The sequence below is a fragment of the Toxotes jaculatrix genome, chromosome 23 (assembly GCF_017976425.1).
Source record: "Toxotes jaculatrix isolate fToxJac2 chromosome 23, fToxJac2.pri, whole genome shotgun sequence".
Classification (NCBI taxonomy): domain Eukaryota; kingdom Metazoa; phylum Chordata; class Actinopteri; family Toxotidae; genus Toxotes; species Toxotes jaculatrix.
The window spans coordinates 12,539,636-12,565,126 of NC_054416.1; the positions used below are offsets into that span (position 1 = coordinate 12,539,636).

At 41.1% G+C, this 25,491-nt stretch overlaps 1 protein-coding gene across 1 annotated transcript in view; it reads left to right on the forward strand.

The window, feature by feature from the left end:
• The window catches only part of nrxn2b (neurexin 2b), a 511,829-nt gene that overhangs the window by 238,586 nt on the left and 247,752 nt on the right, over positions 1 to 25,491 (forward strand). Inside the window, exons 15-16 of the mRNA XM_041030969.1 lie at positions 15,603 to 15,776; positions 19,564 to 19,683. Of these exons, the coding sequence (XP_040886903.1) occupies positions 15,603 to 15,776; positions 19,564 to 19,683 (294 nt within the window). The remainder of the gene's footprint in view (positions 1 to 15,602; positions 15,777 to 19,563; positions 19,684 to 25,491) is intronic.

Sequence of the window (25,491 nt, forward strand, 5' to 3'; positions counted from 1 at the left end):
TGTCTCGTGTTGTGGTAATTCTCTGTTTTTCGTTGTGTATTTTTGCCCCTTGTAAAGCTGACGTTGAAGTAAACACTGCTGGTCATGTGGAAGAGGAAGTAAACACAATTGCCATTGCCCTTAGGGGAACCGCCTGCTTTACTTTGCAAGGAACATGACAATGTCAAAGATATTAATGTCATTATTAAATACAGTGATGGGAAATGAGGAGTAACAACAACAACAGAGTAAATCTAATGAAGCGTTTTTCAGGTTGGGGAGATGCAGGGAAGAGGAATAATTTGGCATACCATATTCAGACAGTGCCTGTCCCTTTCTTTTGAAGATGCTTGCTAATGAGGCATACTTGTGTTGAATTGTAAAGAGATGACATTGAATATGTTCCATTTTTCAACAAAAGCAGAACAAATTGAAACACAATGTGGAGGAGCGGTTTGGCAATGGAGAGAGAGAGAGGAGGAGAGAAAGACAAACAGGTACACACATTTTAATGAGCTCTGCTCTTGCCAGCGGTAAAATTGAGATTAGCCGTTTGATCACCCCAAAGCTTCTCTTTCTTCTGCTTTCTGGTTAATATCAGTGTCTGACAAACCAAGCTAAGCTAGTCACTAATCCCGCCACAATGCCAAAACCTCTTCATACCTCATAGCAGACCAGGTACAACACTAATTCTAAGCATTTTGCAGCAGGTGCATTTAGTATATTTTGGGTGGTTCTCATGACACTTAAATTGTTATCATTTATAAAATAGGTAAACAAAGTACTATATTGTCTTGATGCCTCTGAAATACGAAGTTCAGCTTGTTGTATAGATACAGCAGAGAATTCTGAGAGAGAAACAGCACCAAGTGGAACATGTATGCAAATATTTTCAGAGGGAACATAGTGTTTGCAATAACAACTTTGTAGAAGTAGGATGATTTGCATACATTCATGTCTGTGACCTGCCTAGTACAAGAGTCTGTAGTCAGTAAATAACTTCAGTGGAGAAGCTGTAGGTTAAGTGCCTTGGTCAAAGGCATCCCAGTAGAGTGAAATGCATACATTTAGAACCCAGACTCACTGAGTGATTTTACCTCTACTTTTCCTATACTTTATTTCAGTGCCTGGGTTGGTAATGTTTCGATTAGTGACATCTCACTAAAATTCAGATTTATATGGAAGTGGCCACACACAACCCACACCTTTAAACTAGTGTCCAAATCAGCCAAACATAAAATCAAAAGCACACTATTAGTTCTCAAAAATTTGGCAAAAGAATTTCTTTATTTCCTCTGCCATTTATTCATCCATCCATCCACTCATCCACTGACCTTTTACAGTACGACAGATGTAGGCACTCTGTGAGAGAAACTCATTTAGGGAACCTATATCTGCGATATCATTCCTTAGCTTACTGACATGACTGAAGGTGAAATGTAAATCAACTGGAAGTCAAGTTGGCAAGATCTTCACCAGGAGCAAATCGGTTTCCAGTACATCAGCTCAGCTGCCGATGTGAGTCATCACAGGGCTCGTGTTAGTCTCACTAATGAACAAGATCCCAAAATACTTGAACTCTTTTAATTGGGGCAGCAACCTGGCCCAGCCCTGATGGTATCACATTGGATACCCTATGTTCTTTAGTTGCATCAGGCGCAGATTCTTATAGGATCCCTGGACAGATTCCTTCTCTACACCTTTAAGGCTTCCTAATTTTTTTTTTTTTTTTGAGCTACAGTCCTTCTGCTCTGGTGTTTCCTGTCTGCTAATCCAGAACTTCCATGTGCCAGTCAGGCTTCGTTAGGCTGATGGTTCCCCGGTGCTGCTGTCCATCAGCAGCTTCCACTTCCTCTGCCTTATTTTAGAGATGTTCCATACTATATTTAATCATAATTTTACTGACATGCTGTATAGATTATTTTTGACTGCTATGATTTTTCTCCTGCTACTAGTGTGGACACAGTAACATTGGGTGTAACTGGTAAAAAGGATGATTGTACCCACATTTTCAGATTAAAGGAACATGACCTCTAATTTAACCTCTTAGGCCCCTGAAACTGCTGCTGTAAGAGCTTTATTCGATCTTGCCAATACATATTTTCCCCGGCCTTCTTTCATCTGTCCATCATTCGTCCTTGAAGGCACCATTTTAAGGGCAGCACTAGTTTGCATAAACAGTCCTCAGGAGCATTGTCAATACACTGCGCTCTTGAGTACACTCTCACCAATACATTAACATTTCCACTCATTCAAAGTGAACGTTGGAATGTAAAGCATAATCTATTCATCCCCTGACAATGTACATATATTGTCACGTCCTGAGGGTTTTTCTGTCCTTCCATTATATTGTGTGGAGATTAAATGTCATAACCATAATGCCAGGGTCTCCTCCATTTTATGTAGGAAGAATACATTTCTCTTCTTCCTCTCTTTTTCTCCTTATTATCACCCTCTTCCATAGCACTGTGTCAGTGTGAATAGTCTTTAAAATTAGCATCTCTGGGGCAACAGTAACAAGAGGACAGTGCAAATCTATTAGGTGACCGACAAGACAGAGATGTGATCGTACTGAAGAAATTCATTGTTGAGCAGTGAAAATTGAAATGCTATTCATTTCTGTTTAAGCCACCATGGAAACAGCACAGAAAATGATTTGAATCTAGAGGCAAAATACTGCAACTGCTGTTCTGCACAGAGCTGATTACATACAGTATCTTTTCTCAGAAATTCTCTTGACCTCATAATCTTCAGAAGAGCGTACAGTGCTAGCTCGAAAAGGCTTCAAGGTCTTAATAGGCTGACACCCAACTTGGAAAGCAATCTGAAATGTCTATGGCGAGCGAAAGACTATCCGAGCTGAATGCTGAAGCCCATGTGGAGGTGTTTCAACCTTCAGCTTCTCTAATGTGTCGTTCTGTGTCAAACGAGACAGAATCCAGGAAAGTGGCTGCAGCAGAAAAAAAAAATCTTAGAAAAACATGTTCTCGGTATGACTGAATCATTAAAAGCTTGTACTGCATGGCTATTGATATTGGGAAAAAAGGTTCAAAATTCCTATTAAGGAATATTATGGGTATTACAGACCCATTGAAAATTATGCATTGTATAAAATTATGAACTGGAAATTACATGTGATGGAAACTACTTGCATTTAACCTTATACCTTGAACCACAGGGCTGAGCTGGGTACATGCTCGGTGTTTTCTTGATGACATGTAAGGGCACGTACTGATGATGTCACTGTGTGGACATGTTCCAACATGCGTATCAGAACAGTTTCCATATTTAGCTTATCCGGCATGCACACTGTGAAATTACATGTGTAAACACATCCAGCCTTTTATGTGGAAAAACATTTAGATACTCTCAGTGGAGCTTGAGAAGGCCATTTATGATCCCACTTATTCCTCCTCATATTAGAGGTTTTATGAAAATATTTCACTTATTTGCAACATTCAGGACCTTACTGAAAAGGCAATTCCCATCTCAAATACCCCCTGCTCCAGTGAACATACCGAAAACATGTTTATCCTTTAGGTCTTACAATTTCTATAGCACAGTTCAATAATCGTGGAGCAACGGAGGAAAATGTAATCCTGACATGGATTTTTTTCTAAAATATCTCTCAAACCCATGTCTACTTTTGTATGAAGGAAAAATGGAAAGACTTTGCACGCTTAATAACCATGCATCAAGCTATTTCCTGTACATTTTTATGCTCCTACTATTCCACATACCATTGTATGCTACAACACCTTGTGTTATTCTTAATATCTTATTGTCCATTGGGGGTACAGACTTCAAATATTCATAAAAAAGTAATAAATAGTTGTATTTGCAGAAAAGATAAAGATTGGTATCATATTGGGGCAAAAATGGGTTTATAATAACCTCAATATGACTCTCGTCATAGGCATGCAGTACACACTTTTAATGGTTTTTAATGGCATATTGAAAACAAGTTTGTCTTCCACCCTACAAAGTTTGATGAGGCTGGGAGTAATACCAAACATGGCTTCCAAGATAAGGTGTTTCGGAGGCAATAAAAATGAAATAATATCAAGGGCTGAAAAATATCAAAAAGATAGGATTGGAACGGAAATATCCTCACAGGCTTTGGTTTTGGGACCCATTCATGATATAGACAAGGTTTGAACAAAATCTGAGGCGGTGCTGCAACAACCTTATCTGATTTGACTCAGATTGATCCTAATGGCCACTTCGTGCTGGCTCCATGAAACCCTGTGTTGAATTCAGTAAAAAAAAAAAAAAAAAAAAAAAAAAACCTTCGGTGTAAGTCTCTCAGATACAAAAACAGCCTACAAGCTGCCGTATATTTTCAACAGCTAATTTCACTTCTGCTGCATTTTAACAGCTTTATGAATAGTCCTTTATGACAAAGATGTGAGGGCTGAAAGTGAGGTATGACGGGGGCATGTTTACTTCATTGATGTCTGCAACCATGACTCTCACTCACAGAGCCACCTAAGCTGTTTGCGCTTTACTAGACTTCAGTTAATCCAAAGATGCAGTGGGGTTTTTTTCCCCCGTGTTCTGTACATAAACACAGACAAAGAAAAACAAGTCATCTTTTTTCTACTTTAATTTTCTGAGTATAATGATTCCTCATGTGGCCGATATAATGTGGTTTCTTGTTCTTGCACAAAGATTTATCTTGATACAAGTGTCAGTATCTTGAAACTAATCTGGCAGATCAGTAGTGCCAAGAAAGGGATACACTCGTAGGCTTTTTCATTTGTTTCACACTGATTTTAAGACTCTTTCTGATAATAGAAATGGTTACAATGGATTATTTTTGCATTCATACAGTGGGATACCAGTGTTCCCCTGAGATTTGTCAGCTCAGTGTCTTGTGAGCAGGGAACCAGGTGTGGAAGTGAGGTTTTGGTTGAAACCTGGTGTGGTTGCGAAGGGAAAACTGAGAAATATCAGTTGGTGTCTGTATCTGTTTACAGGATGTATTACAGCACGTGTACTTTATTCAATTTCCTCTGTAACACTGTTTCAGTTTGCACCTGGCGTAGGATTGTGAATGACAGAGAGGGTGGAGGCAGTGTAATGAAGATCTGCCAAAGCAGCACCTGAATCCATTTGCATAATAATAACTAAACAAATCACATGCAGCATAACTGGATTCGCGCCTCATGTCAGATAGGATAAATGTCTCAAGCAGTTCTTCAGCCTCTTTCATGGCATCTGCATGGGAAGCTTTAGGAGGGTGGAGGCAGTCTGAGAGAGACTTTCAGTTCATCCACACTGTTCTGTTAATTTGTCATAATCTAAATTATAATCAGCACATTTGGTGATGTTGCCGTAATCACCTGTCTTAATCTTCCTCATTATTAACGTTTTCAATCAACAACACCTATTTTTATCTATTGTTTAATCAATCAGCAATGAATCACTATTATCATAGACACAGTGCCGAAATAGGCCACTAATCATTTAACCTACTTCATCATCATATAAACAGATGTTACATCACTAAGTCTTTATCCACCTTTTAATTATACTCACTCGTTGTGTAGTCAACTGAAAGTTACTTGTAAGTAAAAGTGACAGGATCAAATGTCATGTCACAGATATAAATCACCCCAACTATATACAGTGGCTTCAGAAAGTGTTCAGACCCCTTTATTTCTGGGCTTCGGCTGGGTCACTTAAGGACAGAGACTTGTGCTTAGAGCCACTCCAGCGTTGTCTTGGCTGATTTCTTCAGGTCTTTGTCGTGCTGAAAGGTGAACCGTCTCCCCCAGTCTCAGGTCATGTGCACTCTGGAGCAGGTTTTCTTCAAGGATCTCTTTGTGTTTGGCTGCATTCATCTTTCCCTCAGTGCTGACCCTGTTCCAGCTGCTGAGAAGTGCCCCCCCCCCAAATCTTAGCGTGGTGCTGTCACCACTGTGCTTCACCATGGGGATGATACTAGCCTGGTGATGAGCAGTGCCTGGTGTTCGCCAGACATAGTATTTCAAGTTCTGCCCAGCGGGTTAGGTTTTTGTCTCATCGGACCAGAGAATTGTTTTCCTCATGCTCTCACAGTCCTTTAAATGCAGTTTGGCAAACTCCAGGCCTTTTACTCAAAGTGGCTTCTGTCTAGCCAATCTGCCATAAAGGCCTGATTGATGGGGTGCTGGTGGAGAAGCCCTGTAGAAGCCCTGTAGAAGCCCAGCCCTTCTGGCAGGTTGTCCCATCTCTACAGAGGACTTATGAAGCTATGTTAATGTGATACCTTTGCCCTGATTTTATCATGGTGGTCTACAGAGTGTTCCTCTGACTTCATGGCTTGCTTTTTGGCCTGACATACACTGTGTAATTTGTGGGACCTCATATACACAGGTGTGGGCCTTTCTAAATTATGTCCAATCAATTCAGTTTGCCACAGGTGGACTCCAATCAAATTCTAGACACAAGGATAATTAAAGCAAACAGGATGCACCTGACCACAATTTTGAGTTTGAGTTTCAATATTTTAGTAAATGAGAGATTTGAGTTTTTGATTTTTTTTTTTAATAAGTTTGCAAAATTTTCTGAAACCATATTTTCACTTTCCCTCATTATGGGTTATTGACTGATGATGGATGGGCAAAAATGGCAAAACACAATGAAGTGTGCGAAAAGTGAAGGGGTCTTAATACTTTCTGAAGTAACTGTAGGTCCTTCACACAGTCCTATAAAAGCCTCACCTTCAGATTATTCATATCCCTCCCATGTCCTTCTCTACCCCCTCTATTTTTCTGCTCAGTGTCAGTGCTCTCTCAATAAATGATGGGCTTAGGTAGCTTGAGTGCTGCAATAGAGCGGTATGTTTTAGCATTTTTCTCCCACTGACCATTACATTACAATTTACGATGGCATTACTCAAATCTTTGGCCATTTTCCCCACCCCTCCTCCTCTTTTCTTCCGCTTCTTCTCTCCCCTTTCATCAAAAGCCAGCTTCTTCACCGGAGGTGGAGCCGAGATAGAGGCAGCACTTATTCAGAATGTATTTTGTGTCTGCACACACGTGCATTTGTGTACACTTTATGCTCAGTGCTGTCTATGCAGACTCAACTTGTCAAAAAAACTTGAGAGCTGAAAGATAGAGCTGAAATGATAAGTCAATTGTTAGAAAAATGAACCAAGAACTATTTTAATAAAAATTCAATTGATATCGTAAATCAGTTATCTACCAAAACTTTCAGTGAAACAACTGGCTTATCGAAAAAGTGATGAAAAGATTAATCAGCAACAAAAACAACTATTAGTTGCACCACTAATGTGAGTTTATATTTAGTGTTAGTATGTTTACTTGTTGTAATTGTAGTGTTACATCAGTTTCTTATATTTAACAAATTTGATAACTAAAGAATGTTCAATTTTCTGTGCCAGTTGACGTATATATATATATATATATAAATATACATATAGCAACTGCGAAGGCATAACACTTACAGCATTATACGTGTGACTAGCTGTTGTGTTAGCAGGCAGTTTGTTCAGCTCATAATAAGAACAGTTTAACCTAAAGCAGCAGAACATTTCGTATGTGCAGCTCTTACACACAGATTTCATGAAATTCTTCTCCATGCAAACAAAAGGCCAAAACAGAGAGAATGAGAGTTAAACCCTCCACCCTGTCTGCTTTCATAATGATGTATTTATAGCTTCTCTCCAGGCAGAAGGGCCAAGAGACGATGCCTTGTTTTAAATAACTGCCAGGTAAAATGTGGAAAGCTTCTTTTCCAGTGGGAGAACAGACGGGGAGAATTCAGCTATTACACACAGGCAGTACAAAATATTCTGTTAATGTACAAAACATGCGTTTGTGACTAAAAGGTTGAAAAAGAGAAGTAAGACGATTCTGAAGTCAGACGTGTTGGAAACTGACTTGAATTGCCAGCATCAGTTTTTTTTTTTTTTTTTTTTTAAGGAGAGAATGGGACTGGTTTTGTTTCACATCAGTCATAAATCCCTGGGGCCTCATTGGCTGGCCTGTACTCCCCTGGCAGGGGCCCGACTAGTAATAATGCCCCCTGATGAATGGGATATTGTCACAGGTGCATTTGTTTTTTTTCTACAAGCACAGATCCCCCTCTCCATCATCTGAGAAAAGACTAAGAGAGGCTGAAAGAGAAATGCCTGTCCTCCCCCATTATACGATTGGGGGCAGGCACAATGGAGGTGAAGGTCCAGTTGAGAAAAGACGTATGGTAACTCAAGAGACATTTTTTAGGAGAAATAAAAGGAAAGTCCACCTTAAAACAGATTTTATGGAAGTTATTTTTACAGAATTATAGATATTTAATTTGTAAGTCTCCTCACCTATTAAACAGCGGAGACAGATTTCGGAGCGAAACTGCTGAGCTGTTCTATGGACGGTGAATAATAGAATAAGTGCTAGGACACTGATAGCAGCCATTGGGCAGGATATGGGCAGGTTCACATTCTTATTCACAGCTGGAAACTTTTCACTGAGACCAAACTGATTTAGATGTAATATCTTCTACAGGAATTCTGCGAGTCGACAGTCAGTCACAAATTCAGCTTCTTTGGACCACCTCCAAAAAGTGTCACCTGAAGACATCAGCAATTCGACTGTGCAGCCTGTGCACATTCCACTTCTGCCAGGTTTAACAGGTGCAATGAAAAGTAGACCAGGGAAACAGAGAGATAGTAAGCCTGAACAATTGACCTCTACGCTCATATGCTCCAGATGTCATTTCAGGTAGAATCAAGTAAGGCAAAGAGAGAGAGGGGGGGGGGGGGGACAGGGTGAGAACTCTCTGAGCACAAAGAGTGAGGGTGGAAAATGAAAGGGCAGTGAGATTAAGACAAATATGGGGAAAATGGAGAGTAAAAGATAGTGACTGAGCAAAGTGAGAAAAGTGCAGTAGAAAAGGGAGAGCACAGCCAGGGCAAAGCGAAAGGACACCGAATACGGAGTGACATTTCATGGAGGGAGAACGGAAGCATGAAAATGTGTAATGATGCCTGTCTGTGTCGCTATACAATCTTTCAGAAAGTGCCATCAGCAAGCTCTGGCACATATTAGGAGCCCTCTCAAGGTCTCACTGATTATGTTTGGGTCAGTGAAACGTCATGGTGGCGGTCACTTGGTTTGTTGTCTGTTTGTGTTTTAGAAATAATTTATGCAGTTTTTTATTTTTTCCTACTGTAGATATTGAAATCTAATATATCCCTGTAGGGAAATTATGGTTTTAGTTGTAGCTTGTGTAATTTTAATACAACAGGTGATGATTATAGAGCAGCTAAGAGACTTTAGTCCGTAAAGTTTGGGGTCAAGGGGTTTATTAACTACATAAACCGCACACAGACGTGATGGTGATGATGGAGATGAACTGTTCATATAATAATGTTTGTTTGATGAGTAGATGAACTCTTTGCAGTACATCACATACAAGCATGGATGACAGTGATGACAACAGTGTGTAAACACCAGTGATTTCTTGCTTTGATATTAATGTTAATTAAAATATTATTGGGTCACCAGATGCACTATGGCCATGGACCACTACAAAACAAAAAGTTGACTGGGATTCAGTCACAACATCCAATACAGCATCTTGCTGTGCATTAGATGAAAATACTGATGAGATAAAGACCTTGGACATTGATCAGACAAGAATTGTTAAACTGTTGACGGGAGCTATGTTTTAGATGTTCATACACATAATTATGACCAACATCTTCCAGCAAACCTGAAATTATTTTCCATTGCTATGATATCCGCTGATAAGCAATTGTGAATCCAAGTGTAAATGCTCAGCGTGTGGTTGTCAAAAATGCATATTTGTTGTTTATGACTAGTTATTAGGTGGCTGCAGGAATCTCGTCTCCGCTATTAAATCCTTTAAGGCTAGACGGACTAGGTAGTTTGCTGCTCAGCAAACAAGAATGAGCTGATTGCTAATCAATAGCAAGTAAGAACTCAAATGTTATTATTCACTGAGTCGTCAGTGAGTCATTTTGGGCAGGTAATGGTAGTCAGACTACATACTGCCGTGCAAAAACAGCAATTAGTGCATGACCAACACAATGAAACATTAGCAGGCTAGTTCATGCTTAAGGTAGTAATTGTGTGAGAAAGGTTGGCTAAACATTCAACATGAATATTGATGACTTGATGCTGAAATTGCGACATGAAAGAACCTTGATTGTGGTGACGGCAAAGTCCTGTATGTGCAAACGCGGTCGATCGTACCTCGTTGCTGTCGTCGTCACGTTTTCACTCATAGTTTCCAGTTGCTCTGGTGACAGTTATTCACCATCACTGAAGGAGAAAGAGAGAAAGATGTTGAAAATGCATCACAGCACCTGTGATTACAATAGAGCTGAAATGGAGAATGCACCTGTTAGTGAAAAACACGCCACTACAGTATCAAATAATTACAGCTTTAGTTGCCTTGAGTCGTCGTTCCTCACAGAATTGAAAACAACTCTTGCTGTACCGATTGTTTTCAGATACACACACGTCAGAGACACAAGACACAACATAATTATACAACTTATAATTTAACATCAGCAATTAACACACAAGAAGCACCAACATTTATTCTTTACACCAGACATCTTGTTGTGGTGCCTTTGCAGATTGGTGCGCCCCTGTAATTAGCAATCACAGATTCCCTGCATCTTTCTGCTGGCTGCCATTGTCCCAGCCCTGCCTATAACACACACACACACACACACACTGCCTCTGTCTCACAGACATTCATTTGCACAGCTCACAGCATATATGTGTGTTTGCATGGTTTTTTTTTGTGTCTCTCATCAGCAATCATTCAATCTTTGTCAATTAGAGCCGGCATGAGAGCGAAGCCACACAAGCGACTGAAGAGGAGAGACTGAGGACTTGAGAGGGAGGCAGAGGTTCTTAATAGAGCATTTAATGAAAGTTAATGGTCGGCTTTGTGTTCGCCGGGGAATTGGCAAGAGGGAGCTGAGTATTGTTTAGAGATGAGACCGGGAACTATGCGTCCATGGCTTATTCTCATTATCAAACTTCTCTTAATGTGGGATATAAATAATATATATCACAGTATTTCTAGATATGGGCAAAGACTGCAGTCCCATCACTTCACTTGGGAGGCAATTACAGGCAAGGATGAAATACAGGTCTTGTCTTGAGCTGACAAGTTGTACTGACCGAATAAAATGAATAGCTTAACATTGCTATTGGATTTCAGCACTTTATGTCCAGAAAGTGAACTTTTACACAGTAGGAAATAAAAAAAACCCCAAACATTATTTTCTGAAACAAGCTGAACCACCACAGACATTAAACACTATTTGGTGGATGCTGAGATTCATGTCATGGGTCTTACACCCATGAAATTCATTCCCCTCACCAATAACTCAAAGATAATGAAAACAGTGAAACTGCAGCTGTGAGGTTTTCTCTTGTGTGGAAGCAGCGGCCAACAGATGTAGACACTGTAACTTGATACTGTATAAGTTGGTAAATATACAGTATCAAGCAAGTGACTAATGCTTTTAGTTCATTGTGCTTCTGTTTGCTAGAAGTCAAAGAGCAAGTTGTGAAGGGCTGTCATAGGTCTTAAGGTCATCCACGCATCTCTCTGATGACTCACAGATCAAATTTTCACATCAGCAAAGCTGCATATGTTTACAGAGGATAATGTACCTATCACAATTTCTACCCGTCAAAGTTTTAGTGGGAATGAACTTTATTGTTCTGGCATATTTGAACACCTGGATCTATGAGGTTTTCACACAACGCAAGACAAATGAAACCATCATCACAGAGATCTATATTTCACTTTAAAGCCCTCTGAAAACCCTGATTGTCCTGTGTAAATGTTAAGTCAGTGTGCTCATCCAGATTGTGCTGTCAGAGGCTCTCCAGGGTCCCGTATCATAGCATCCCAACTCCTCCCATCAGCCCCTGAGAGGTCATTATGGTAACCGTAGAGATGTGGAGGTGGTGGTCTCTGGCGATGTCTGGGAGCCTGTAATTGGTCCCGTCTTGTGGGTTGCACTCGCATTCATCACTGCTGGGGCAGCAGAGCCCGACCAGGACACGGTTTCTGGCTGGGAGTAAAGTGGTTACTCATTGTTCTAACCTGCCCACTCAAGAACGGCCCAAAGAAACCTTAAGCCTTAAACATGTATCAGATCATATAAATAGCAAAAACATTTCTTGTGCCACATTTAATATCCATATCACTGATTACACACAATATAAAAAGCCAACAAACACTTATATAGACACTCAAAACATTATTCTCTTGCTAAGTTGCATAAAACACCACGCTGGCTGAGAGGAAGTCGCTTCAACGAGTCATAAAAGCTGCAGAAAGGGTCACTGGATGCAGCCTTCCAACCATGGACTCCATCTACACCGAGCGCTGCAGACGCAAAGCACAGAGCATCTTGAAAGACAAACACCATCCAGCTCGTGCTTTGTTTCAATGGGTGGACTCAGGCTACAACCTGAGGCATCGCAGGCCGGTGAGCATCAGTGCCCACAGAGCCCGCCTCCACAACAGCTTCTTCCCAGCCACTGTCAGAACAGTGGCACAGGACATTAAGGAGGGAAGAAGCTACTACATAGCATAACCCTGACAACGTGCAAAAAACCATGTCAAAAAACAATCTGGTATTACTATGTGCAATATGTCTTTATATTCACCATGTGAAACAATTCAAAAATATTCTAAAAAATTGCAATATCACCATGTGCAATATGCCTGTTAAGATCACCATGTGAAACATCACATACAGGAAGTGACAGTGTGCCTATATTAGGCACCTAATATTCTTAATTTTCTTAAGAATCTTCCAGTATTCTAAGTGCACTATCTTGCTCCTCTTTTGTATTATTTATTTCTTGGTTGTTTTATTTTATTTCTTATTTTACTGTATTATTTAAACCTTAAGCTTGACTCTGGGGAGGGATGCACAAGAATTCCTATGCACATGTACTGCAGTGTATCTGTGCAAATGGCAAATAAAACTCTATTCTATTCTATTCTACATACTTGATCATTGTGATAACCCAGAGCGCTGTGAGTCAGATGAGTCTGTGTTTCACATTATCATCTTTTTATGTGTTATTTATTAAACCTTTAATGAGAACAAATTTAGAAATAGTGAATGTGCACCAAAAAAAGCTTTATACTCGTTTAAATGTGAAATGAAAGTGTTCTACTGTATAAATAGAAAATGATACAAGACAGGTTTGTGTTGGGTCACTCAGCTTCATGAATTCATGCACGTAGCCCCACTTGAATCAGCTTTTGGCGAGACATTGTGAATTTCACACACGCTAACATATCTGCTAGTGGGTTTTTTTTTAGATGTTAGGAAGTGGAACATTCGCTGTAAACACCCCTGGCAATGCAGCCATGTCGCATTTGAAAATAAGGTGGATGGGCTGTAATGTATGCTGCAGAACAAACTGTTCATGGCCCAAATGGACAAGGAAGTCAAAACTTTATCCAAAGAAATCTGTAATTCAAATTAAAGTATTCAGCTCCAAACTGCACACAATGAGAGCCCAGTTCTCTGAGTGGGTGTGTGTATGTGTGCTGCATATTTATTCATCTTCTGTAGTCTTTACTCCACTGAAAGAAAACAAAAACTTGCATCACTAATTTGTACAGTACATCTGGCGCAGCCCTTCCTTGTCTCTCGTCTTGTCCGGTTATGCAGTCAGCCAGTGGAACCTCAAACGTGCTGTTGACGTCTGCAGGAAATGCGCTGTTTGCTCTTCAGAGATTAACTCCCTACCGATAATTTCATATTTGCTAAATGGTTCTTACGCCCGCATTTTCAGGACATCACTCAGTCGGACAGCTAATGAATTCATTGTATTGATTATAATGCCCGGGAGCTCCGGCTGGGAAATATGAAGTGTCAAGTACTTATTAATTCCAGAGAGAAGTTGGCAAACATCATTGACTCATTCCATTACACAAAGTCCACATATAATTGACCTAGTGGCTCGTTGCTTCTCAGTGCTAAAGTTGAAAGTTCTGGTTTTCAGCTGTGAGAGGATGAAAAAAAAAAAGAAAACATTCTGAGTAGAGAGGTTTTCTGATGGTCTATCTTTGTGGCTGGATCTTGCCCCTGTGTGAAAGGTTTTGCTGGATATTCATTTTATGCCTGCTTAAAGATAAAGTGTAAAGTAGGAGTTTTGATGATGAGAAATGCCTGAAGCATTTCAAACTGTGTTTATTCATATGCACTTACATCAAAGGCCTCTTTGTGTTTTTCATAATTTCACTTGGCATTTTCTGCACAACGCCACGGAACAGAGGGCTGAAAGAGGAAGGGAGAAAGAGCCAGAAAATAATTGGGCTTAAAAGTGGATAGATATTTCCTTTTATGTTGTAATGTAAAGAGACCTTAATTGTACTTGAGCGCTGAGATATCCCAAAACTCAGCCTTTATCATCTCACAGAGGATTCACAAAGTCTGCTTCCTTCACGAGAAAGTGCTGTTGTGTAGATTCTGTTCTCTCAGAAGAGCGAAGCACAGAATATGGACAGAATCATGGAATAAATCTTTGTAAGCATCAAATGTCATTTCCAATGCTTCAGACTTAACGCTGCACAATCTATTTATGTCAGCTGCAATCTACTTCTTTGAATCATGTAATCGTCAAAGCATGTTCTTGGAGCCTTTGTAATGACAAGCGTTTTGCCAGGGGACGTCTCTCACGAGCGTAGCTCCCAGCATGCACCCTGCTCGGCTTTAAAATGTCAGTTTCTCTTTCTCTGTGTGCTTGTAATGTTTATTGTCTGTTACCCATATCTGCTTTTACACATTATCACAGTGGATCAGCAGCACACCAGCCTCTATAGGCACAGTCTGTGATTCACACGTGTCCCCTTATGTCCACAAACTGTTCAAAGAGTAGAGTAAATGAAGAACATGAATCAGATCTTGCACAGCATGCAGCGATTTATGATGTGACTTTTCTCCCCACAATCAGGCTGATTCCTGTTTTGAAATTTGAGATTTCCATGCCACTACCACGCCATCATGCTTCAGCGGTGCATTAAAGGAAGCGATCGAGTCATTTAACATCAGAATAGACAAAAACGAATTTAGAGGTGAACAATTACAAAAGGTAAATAAGGTGTAAAATACTGCAAGTTGACTACATCATGAAAAGCAGCAGTGAATTTAGCTCTCTGCTTTGAATTACTTTGTAGAACTCTGTACAAATAAAATGTAATTATAGGGTGGATATAGGAGGTCACAGAAGACTGAAAACGTACTTACAAAATGAGGTGAAGTGTTTTGGTTGTGGTCAAACAGAACCTACTTTAGATAAAAATAATTAGAAAAAAATAATTTGATTTTTTTTTTTAAAGGCAGCAGAGATCCTCTTACTGTTCCCATCAATTCTTAGAATACTTTTAGAATTGATAATCAGGCCTGGGTTTGAGGTAAATGCATCCATGTTTCCAAAATCCATTTCAAACTTCTTAATGTTGTATTGAATGACACTGCAAATACACTTCTCATTTTTTTAATAATTTATTGACTGATCAGCCTTTTGATTTACACTGTTAAAATAAAAAACTTTCAAGTGCTCATGAGTGGTTTCTGTGTGCGTGCTTTACAGGGGAGCTGTACATCGGTGGCGTGACAAAGAACATGTACAGCAATCTGCCCAAGCTGATTGCGTCCCGGGATGGGTACCAGGGCTGCCTGGCCTCCGTGGATCTGAATGGGAGACTCCCCGACCTGATCGCAGATGCCCTCCACAGGGTGGGTCAGGTGGAACGAGGCTGCGATGGTGAGTGGGGGGGAAGCGGGGGCTACATCACATACAGTAATAGTTAATATTGTGTCTAATGCAACATTTCAAAGGTAACTTTTTATATACTTTGCTTAATCCCTTTTATGAGTTGGACATCACTAATGCCTGGTACATTTTTAGCTATATTTCCCTAATTACCAATGGCATTCATCTCATGTTCAAAGGTAATGATAAATCAACATCTAGCTCTCCTGTGAGTCATCTGGGGAAATCAAATAGGACTGATTTCAAGTGTTTGTGTTATAATCCTTTGTATAATCTAGTGTTCTCGTTATTAGGGACAATCATTTTTCACAGGGAATGCCAACTTTACAATGATTTCTCATCAAGGATAGCTCAGTTTGAGAAGATGACAGATAATTATAAGCAAAACGAGGCAGGAATGTGGTAGCATTCTGTCTTTGTACAATTTAATATCAGTCTGTCGTTTAGAGATGGAGAGAAAAACAGTTTTTTTTTGGGATGTTAAGTCTTTCAGATACTGATAATATGCTGTGCTAATTATTGCTTAAAAAGGCACAAACATTCTTCTCAAGTGGTTTTAGCAAAAACATTAGCACAGTACAAAAGGACATCACCTTTGTTCTCTGATTTAAATAGCCAATCTAGGTTTTCCTGTTTTTATCTGCACCCATAACACCCTGTTTCCATCTATGTCTCGACTGCACACAAGACTGCCACCTGCACAGAGCTTTCGGTAAAGAAACACCGCCACAGAGACTCTGTACATTTTCCTGTGGCTGTAATTCGCTGATATATGCCAGTAACCACACCCAAATTCTCACAGCACTGGGGCAGTCTTTACAATCCAAGTCCCTGTCCTCTGTATATCCTCTCTATTGCCCCATAAAACCTGCATGAGGGAGGAATCGCTCTCCTTTAATGTTATTGTCAGTGTGGCTAATCTCAGCGACACCCCACCCTCATTGGCTTTTGCCTCATCAATCTTGCATTTGTTGTGTTTTTATTTATTTATTTATTTTTTAAGTCTGCTGTGTTCGGTTCACCTTGACGTCTCAGGCTGCGTGGCTCCTGTGGTGAGTTGTTAATCTTGAGTGTAACAGTGGATTTTGGGTATAGCATTTCCCCTTCCACACAGCCTACACTGCACTCCATCCCCCCCGCCACACACACTCCCTCCCCCCCGGCCGCCACGTCTCAATGGCTTACTGAGCGTCGGAGAGCACAGACTTGATTTCCCTGAGGGTCACACTGGCCGACTCGATGCGGCACTGATCCAGCGTTTTTTGTTTTTTTTCTTTTCTTTTCTTTCCCTCAATCCCTAACGCGACCACTTCTGCCAGCCAGCCTTATTACCTGCCTACAGTTATACACCACAATTACTTCACTCCAAACACAGTTTAAAACTGCATTAAGCTATCATATTGACTCCTGCAGGCACCTGAAATGGATGCTAATATTAGTTAATGATTGGATGTGCCAGGGAGCTGAGCAGTTGTAATTGAACGGTTATAGAAGACCGGACCTTTTTGACAAATAATAGTCCAGCTAAACCTGAGGCTGTAGCAAATCCATGTATTCCCTTGTTGATATTATGGGAATATATCAAACACAATTATGACTAGTTATCTAATTTTACTAGATTCAAATTCAGAATAATGTTCTTTACCATACACCACTGAAGTCTAATGCCGAAATCAGTCCCTGACCCAGTCTCTGAATTTCTGTACAAGAGTAATGAGGATGACTTTTCTAAAATGCAGTGTTGTCCTGCTTATGCGTCACTGCCAGCATTGTGACCGGGCTTGGTTCTGAGGTCGCTGTTAGCTTGTGTGCTGGGGGATTCAGAGCGGGTAAGAGGTGGCTGCTGGTCCGGTCTCTCTGGACCTAAGGCCAAAGAAAGGCCAGAACGTTGAGCTTGTTTCTGTAGTTTTCCACTGACTCAGCAGATCACAGCAACAAAGAACAAGACGAGGAAAAGGCACTCAGACCGTAGCTCGTAGAGGGGAGGAGCAAGTAAACTTAAAAAATATATATAAATAGCATCCCTAATGCTCATTATAGCTAATTATAATTCCTAGATTAATTAAAATAAATTCTCAACGTAATTTAGTGATTCTTTTACAGAGTGACAAAAACTGTTAAACGCTTGCTTCCTTTTAATTTTACTTTGTTCTAAACCAAAAACTCAATTGGAGCACTTTGGCCCACTCTACTCCGCTGGTGTGTGAGCAGATGTTTCAGTTGTAAGCCAGCTGTTTGTTATAGACGCAGGTGACAGCAGCTAGGGAGTGGAGACGTGTAATCACTTTGGGTTTTTACAGTGACGTTAGGCTCACTCCCTCCCTGTAATGTTCAGGTTTTTGTTTTTTTTTTTTCCGAAGCATTTGAAACAAACACGGCAGATGGAGTTTTATGCTCCGACAAACTCAAGGCACCTAAAAGCAGGTTCTCGGGCGGCCGTACGGAGGCAACGATTGGTCGATCAGTCGTTGAAGGAAAGACAGAGGAAGTGATTACATGACTTTGTTATCCGTTATGACAATGTGCTTAATTAGCTCCTTGAGGGAACTGTTTATTAGTGAGTAATTAAGGGGGCAATAAGGTGGTTAGGAACTACTAACACAACGAGCTGATAGAAGGGACATGATGTTCAGTTTAAGTGGACATTCTGAAGCAGAGTGAAAACTCTCAATGATTGATTATCGTTTTTATTTTATTATAATTATTTTTTTATTATTTATTTTCAGTTTAGTTTTGGGAGGGGTCTGTTTTAATTGGGTCATTTGTAAATGGCACCGTGAGATGTCTGTTTATCTATGCAGAAACAAATTAGTCTGGCACTGAACCATGGTTCTTTGGAAATGTTTGTGTTTAATTGAGATTTTAATGAGAATCCCCACCACCACCACAAAGATGACAGCCACCAGAATTCTCTTGCCTAGGACTTGATCTGCATCCTAATCTTAGATCTGCCGTTCAACTTTTTTTCCATCTAATCTTGAGAACAGTTATTTGAAATCAGGTTTTGTTGCAACTAAAACTAATGATGATCTAGTCTTCTTTCTCTGGCATCAGTCGGATTAACTTCTGATTATACAGAGTCAACGGAGGCAAACACTTCATAGATTATTTTCCATATCATGTCAGCTCATGTAACAATGTGTGTTGGGTTAATCGTATGTCTAATGTGAAGAAAATATGCGTTTTCAAGTCGGTGTGTCACAGTATCTGAATAAGGAGCTGGAATTCCACTGAGAAATTACAACGGTGGAGTCTCTAATTGACAATTTAAATGTCTTCAGCCATCCATGACCATGGGAGTTAACAACAGGAGAGAGCACCCTCACCGCTACCCCCCCCCCCCCCCCCCCCCCCCCACCAAAAACACACACACACATGCAGACACACAAATATAGAGATGCTAAACTGCAGCTACCTCCACCAACACCGATTTCCAATGCAAATGTGCCCCTAGCCCGCCAATTACACCAGGTTTCAACCTTGAATTAATGTCAGATTTAATCTGAATACATTTCTAAGCAACATTAATTAAATCACTCGCAGTCAGTGGATGAGCAGCCTCTGCATTTGGTTCCAGTCACTGGCTCTTTTAAGAAAAGTATTAGAAAAATGAGGTTCATGTTTTATTTTATGCTTTTCACATTTAGTAAGCAATGCTTACAAAACAGTAGATAGAATATTTAATAGTTAAATTGGGGTTACATGTTTAAAATGAAATAAGAACTTTTTTTTTTTGGAATCACCATCTCTGAGCTGTTTCTTTGGTCATGCCCCTCAGGACCCAGTACCACCTGTACGGAGGAGTCCTGCTACCATCAGGGGGTGTGTCTCCAGCAGTGGGAGGGCTTCACCTGCGACTGCAGCATGACGTCCTATGGTGGCTCTTTCTGCAACGACCGTAAGTAAAAAGTCTTTCGTTACCGCTATGGCTGCTAAGTGTGTATGGCTGGAGTGACTGGTGCAGGCGGAGATATTTGTAGGCGGATAACTGGTGCTGAGACTTTATAACTAGAGTTATAAAGTTAAAGCTGCACAGGTCACTTTGCGATTCTGTTAAAGTGGCAGCAAGACCCTACTGTTCATTCCTCAAACATTTGAAGGATTACATTACTCTATTAGTGTTCTTCTCCACCTTTCTCCCGGTGAAATACTCATTTACAGCTCTTTACGAGACCATTTGCGTGAATCTTCACTCTCTCAATTACTGGAAATGGGATGCGCTACTCTTCCTCAGCCTTCATTTGTCACTGAAGCTGATAAGACAGTTACATTTTTATGTGTAGAAATATCTCACCCTGTGCAGCTTTAACAGCATCACATTAGAGCCTCACAGGTCTTCTCCATCATTGCATAAACACCAGATACTTTTGTCCATTAATTGCGGGACTTAGTAACATATTACTGCTAACAAGTTCAATATCAAAATCACACAGCGCACTACGCTCAGCATTCGCCGCTCCTCCTAATGTTCTATTACTCGCACGTTGTTCGTAGTAACACCTCGGATTGCACAATTCCTCGGAGTTCACCGTGAGATTGGCTCCTCGGCTCCCGAGGCATCGCTGACACACGCTGTGTTGAGAAACGGTGATTCAAATCTCATGTCCCTGCCATGTGGTCACCCGCTGGGCGGCTGGCAGTGAGGGAGAGCAGGAAGATATGGAGGGAGGTAGATTTATTGCGAGGGTGCTGTTCATTTCATTGTTTTTAAGTGCTTCTTTAAGTGCTTCTTTCTGAGGTTGACAGGATGTATTTGTGTATTTATTGTAATGACTGTAGCTGATGCTTTTAGTGAGTGTTGAAGCTACAGTGTACATATTTGCATAGATATTGCTTAGGTGTGAACTAGCTGCGTTTAAAAGAATCTTTACAGTATTGTTTACAGAATATTGGAAATAACCTCATAAATAAATATCTTTCTCACGGAGCTCGTACTTAAATATACTGCAAAACATTATAACAACAAGTGTGACGGTGGAGTATGATCATTCCTTTCCACTGTGTCAATATGAGTTTATTCTTTGGGCTGGTGGAAGTGATGTGCCTCATGTTCAGATGCAACAGGTGAAGCTGACGTCACATCGATCAGAAGATTAAGTGACACCAGATTTGAGATAAATTTCTTTTTTTTTTTTGCAGTGTAAGTAAGAACTGCAGATGTAGCAGAGCTCAGCTTGCTAAGATGGAGCATGTGTACCATTAGCATTCAGCACTCCTCACAGGCTTGATTTAAACAGGGGCAGAGGCAGGGTGACAGGCTAATAGACTTGTTTGCATAAGTCTTTGTTTGCTTATTAAGTGGTGGGCGCTGAGTTAAGCTGTATCACCCTCACCTTCTCTTCGCTCTCTTTTTTTTTTTTTAAAGCACCCCATGTTTCATTTGTGATGGAGTTTATCTTTGATTGTTATATGCTGTTGCCGTTGATGCGTTGGCTGGCATGTTAGAGAGAATATGACTGGGCATGACAGTAAGGGGCTGATTAGCAAGGTGTTCCTTTGGCTCCTGGAAGACTCAAGCAAAGGAGAAGGCAATAATAACTGCTCTGTCGGCATGACAGCCTCGCCGAGATAAGCAGAGAGATCCCTCGCTTCTTGAGAGAGGAGAGCAAATGATGAAGAAAGGCGGGGAGAGGGGTGCTGATTCCTGCAGCGGGTTTTTGCCTATGGGGAGCGTTAGCGGTTTTGCCGTGCTGGTTTCAAAGATGACAGGTAGAAGTGTGTGGCACCGGGGAGCATACCAACGTTGCGCTCTGCGGAAAGCCGTAGAGGATGTGTGTGTGGTTTGTGCAAGTGTGTGTGGAGTGGAGGAAAGGAGCTTGCCAGCAGCCTGATCACTGCAGACAAAAAAAAAAAAAAAAAGGGAAACATTTAAGTAAAACTAAACTATCAATCTGTCAGTTCTAAATTATTTCAAACTCAAAGACATATGAGAGCATCAACAATGACTTGAGAGATGTCTCTGGACAAACAGCACTAGTATCGTGGATTCATGGGCTGCTAGTTAAAGTTCACTCCTCCCTGCTCTTGCAAATTGTGCAGTGTTTTTCAGGTGAGGGGGGCTGCCACACCAACAGTATCACACATCTACAGCATCTGAGAGAACAGCCAGCACCTCTAACTTATTGATGACACGAACATTTATTTTACACGTCACTGTGTCCAGTTTCAAAACGAGACTGCAAAGTCTTGTCCTCCAGTCACAATTTAGGTGCAAATTCGACTTGTCTAAGGAGCTGTCAGACAGCTGGAGAAATAAATATTTACCAACACTGTCCAGTTAATGTGTACATACATTATGTATTTTTCCAAATGTGTTATACGTCAGCGTGTCAGCCTCTTTCACAGTGTGCATGCATTGCTAGAGCTGGTTTCTATTGCAGCGTTCTTTTCCTTCCTAACAGCGTCTTCATGCTTTCCCTTCTGGCTTTATTTCCGCCGGCTTGAAATGCCGAAAGACGCATTTCACCTCTTGACCTCGAGAGCCTGCTCCGCGCGAACTCTTGGCTCATTCTCATCGTCGTCTTCTCTTTCTTCTCTTTCTTCTCCTTGCGTTTCCTTACTTCTCGCCATCGCCAGGCGGCCTTCTGTCCTTGAGCCTTGTAAATGAATCAACATGTATCAGTAACTGTCAAGCTTCAGGGAATTTTCCTTGAGTCTGCTCGGAAAACCAAGGTAGGACTTATTACATCAGGTAGCATTTTTAATATGCGTGTGAAACTGATGCTCCAGGTCTGGAGATCTTGCATCATTTTTGTTTTTGCAGTGGACACGGAGGACTTGCAGTCTTCACTCACAGTTCTATCGACAGGGTTACACGCCTGTTCTCTAGAGTAAAATAGCTTTCTGCTGTTTCGTGCCATGTGCTTGTTGATATATCTTCTATATATCTGCGATGGAACGCTTTGAAGGGGTTTCATCTTTGTTTTCTGTGTTGTTTTCTATCTGTAGCCGCAGAAATCGTTTAGCCTACACGTCTGTGTTTGCATACGTAATGAGGATGAGGCCGGGTTGCATCTCTTTGCAGTTTTATAAAGGGTATAGACGTGTGTCACCAAAAGAAGAGGCAGAAAGAGGGCCACTAAACTGAATCATGGAGAACGAGTCTGCCATGTGATCACACTCTTTATCTCTCACACAGCAGCCACACTGTGAGCACTGTAGTGCATACATACAGCACGCACACACACACACCTTTTATGTAACCTGCCAGGCACACGCTAGTTGCCCACATGTACTGTTTATACTCCCTCTCACACACATTCATGCACTTCCCTTTTCATTTGAACAAAGGAGATGTGAAAATTATTTTAATTTTGCCTTCAAGGAAGAGCTGTTCAACTTGCATAGAGCGATTGCCACTGCTTTTCATTTTCTGTGGGGAATAAGAAATTAACATAATAATTCTCCCAGCATTGCTCACACTGCTGTTTGTGGACGGCCAGCCTTGGTGGCCATTGATAGACAAAGAATAGAGAGGGGTCTGATGGAACACTGTAAACATGTGAAACAGACACACCTACAGCTACATACAGCCATAATGACACAATAGGAGTCAAGTTTCACATGGTAAACACTGTTCAGGAGAGTCTAATTTCCTCTGTTTAAGCCCAGAGTCATTTCACTCTGGGTGGAAAGGTTGTCAAATCTATCGATGCTACGGTTATTATTTATGAATGCATGTTCACGGTTGAATGGAGGAGATATCACGCACCCGGAGAAAAGGTTCCGTTGTGCAGCATTTTTGCAGCGTTGATGTTTCATACCAGATAAAGTGAAGTCATTTGTTTCTATTGGATTTTTGTTTTATCACCTGTTGGACATCAGCCAGTCATGTTTGCTACCTGAGATATGGTGGAAGTTAAGTCCCTGACCGCAGCTGCAGAAACACTTCCTCAAGCCTGCACGTTTTTATCTGTTTAATTTTCGATATTTGTAAATAAAAACAAACGAACCGATGTTTAGAAGCTGTTGTATTCCTGACCTAACTGAATAGGAGGATGAGTCATTCATGGAGATTTAGTGTCATGTTATTAACTTACTGTTGCGTGTTTCTGTTCCGAAAATCACACATTTTAGTGCCCAGAGGGAATGGCAGGGGGACAAAATAAAGTGTGACACAATGGGATGGTGGTACTAAAATGGGTTTATCCTACGGTTATCTGCTGCGGTTGATGGCATTGATGAGGCTGAGGTCATGCTCAGGGCTGCACTGATGTGGGTTTCTTTCAGTTATTTAATGCACGCTTCCATGTTCTTTCCCTCGCCTGTATCATCAAAAATTCAGATGTTTGTTTCTTTTCTTTTCTTATTTTTTAGCAGGATTGTTCGTTTTATTCATTTTAGAGTAGCCCTGGGGGTGTCGGCTGATGGTTACAAATGGCTCCGTTCTCTAGTTCTTTCTTGTAAATGGCATATCAAAGCATTTTTAATTAGAATTTGCAGTTGAAAATGATATAGAAAAAAAAGTGGACACTGAAAAAAAGCATTCGCCTCAAAATATCAGTATCAATCCTGCCTGTAGTGCAAGACTGTGTAGTTTCTTACCTACCTTGATTTCCTGGTCAAGAAACTAACTCCCAAATCAGTTGTCTTACTCCTTCCGCACCCCCCATCCCCAACTCCCACTGGACTGCATGTTCTTTATATACAGGCATTTTTATTTATGAGCATCCACCTGACACAGCAGATAAGAAAAGACACCACTGAGGAAGCGTAGCAGTCAGGTTGTCAGAAAGTTTCTATTTGAAGCTATCACCGTAGCCCAGGGTTAACGTTGTTGCCTTTCACCCATGGATAAAGAGAAGCCGCGCACCGCTCGCTCTCGCTTAATACATTTGTCATGTTTTATGTGTAGCGGTGCTGGTGAGCACTGCTACAGTCCGTACTGTGGTGGCTGGGCGTGTTTGTGTATCTGAAGTCATTCAGAGAATCCAATCCCAGCGGAGAAGTGCCCATTTTGTTGAATAGTATTGTTTGCACCTCTTCAGTGACCCCTTCTGTCGGTCAGTTTGCTCCGACAGGCCGACCGCGTTGCACTCTGGAGACGTAAGGTGGAGGGAGACTAATGCGTGAGACACAGCTTGGAGGAAGGAGCAGATACAAATGAAGTTGGTCTTTGGCATTCCTCCTCTCTACACAACAAGAGTCTATAGACTTAACCTTGGCAGCCACATTTACACAAGTACCCTCCAGCTTTGTTTTAAATCGAATGCACAGTGTTTCCTAAAACAACCTTTTCATTCCTGCTCTCATTAACAGCAGGAACATCTGGCGTATTTGCTGTAGCACTGAAAAAACACATCACTTTCAATTGGAACTGGAGCTTGTTGCACATACTGTAGCACTATGTTCATGCACACAGATGCATTTGTGGAACAACAAATACAAAAAAGATGTTTTATACCCTCTCTTACTCACATGCACGCAAGCACACACACAAACACACACACACACACACACCAGCGAGCATTTGTTATTCAGCTGCAGCCTGCAGTGATTGACTGGTCTATTTGTCTCTGCGTAGCGTATAAGTGGGCCACTTGGTATTCTGCCTTATTCATCTGGAACCAACTCCGACAGAGATGCTGTGTAAGTGCGTGCGGTACGAGGGCTTTGTTTCTCTCTCGCTCTCTCCTTCTCTGTTTACGCGAAGCGAGAGAGAGACCACGAGAAAACAGGCCAGAGAGGGAGCTGCTGGGAGGAGAAG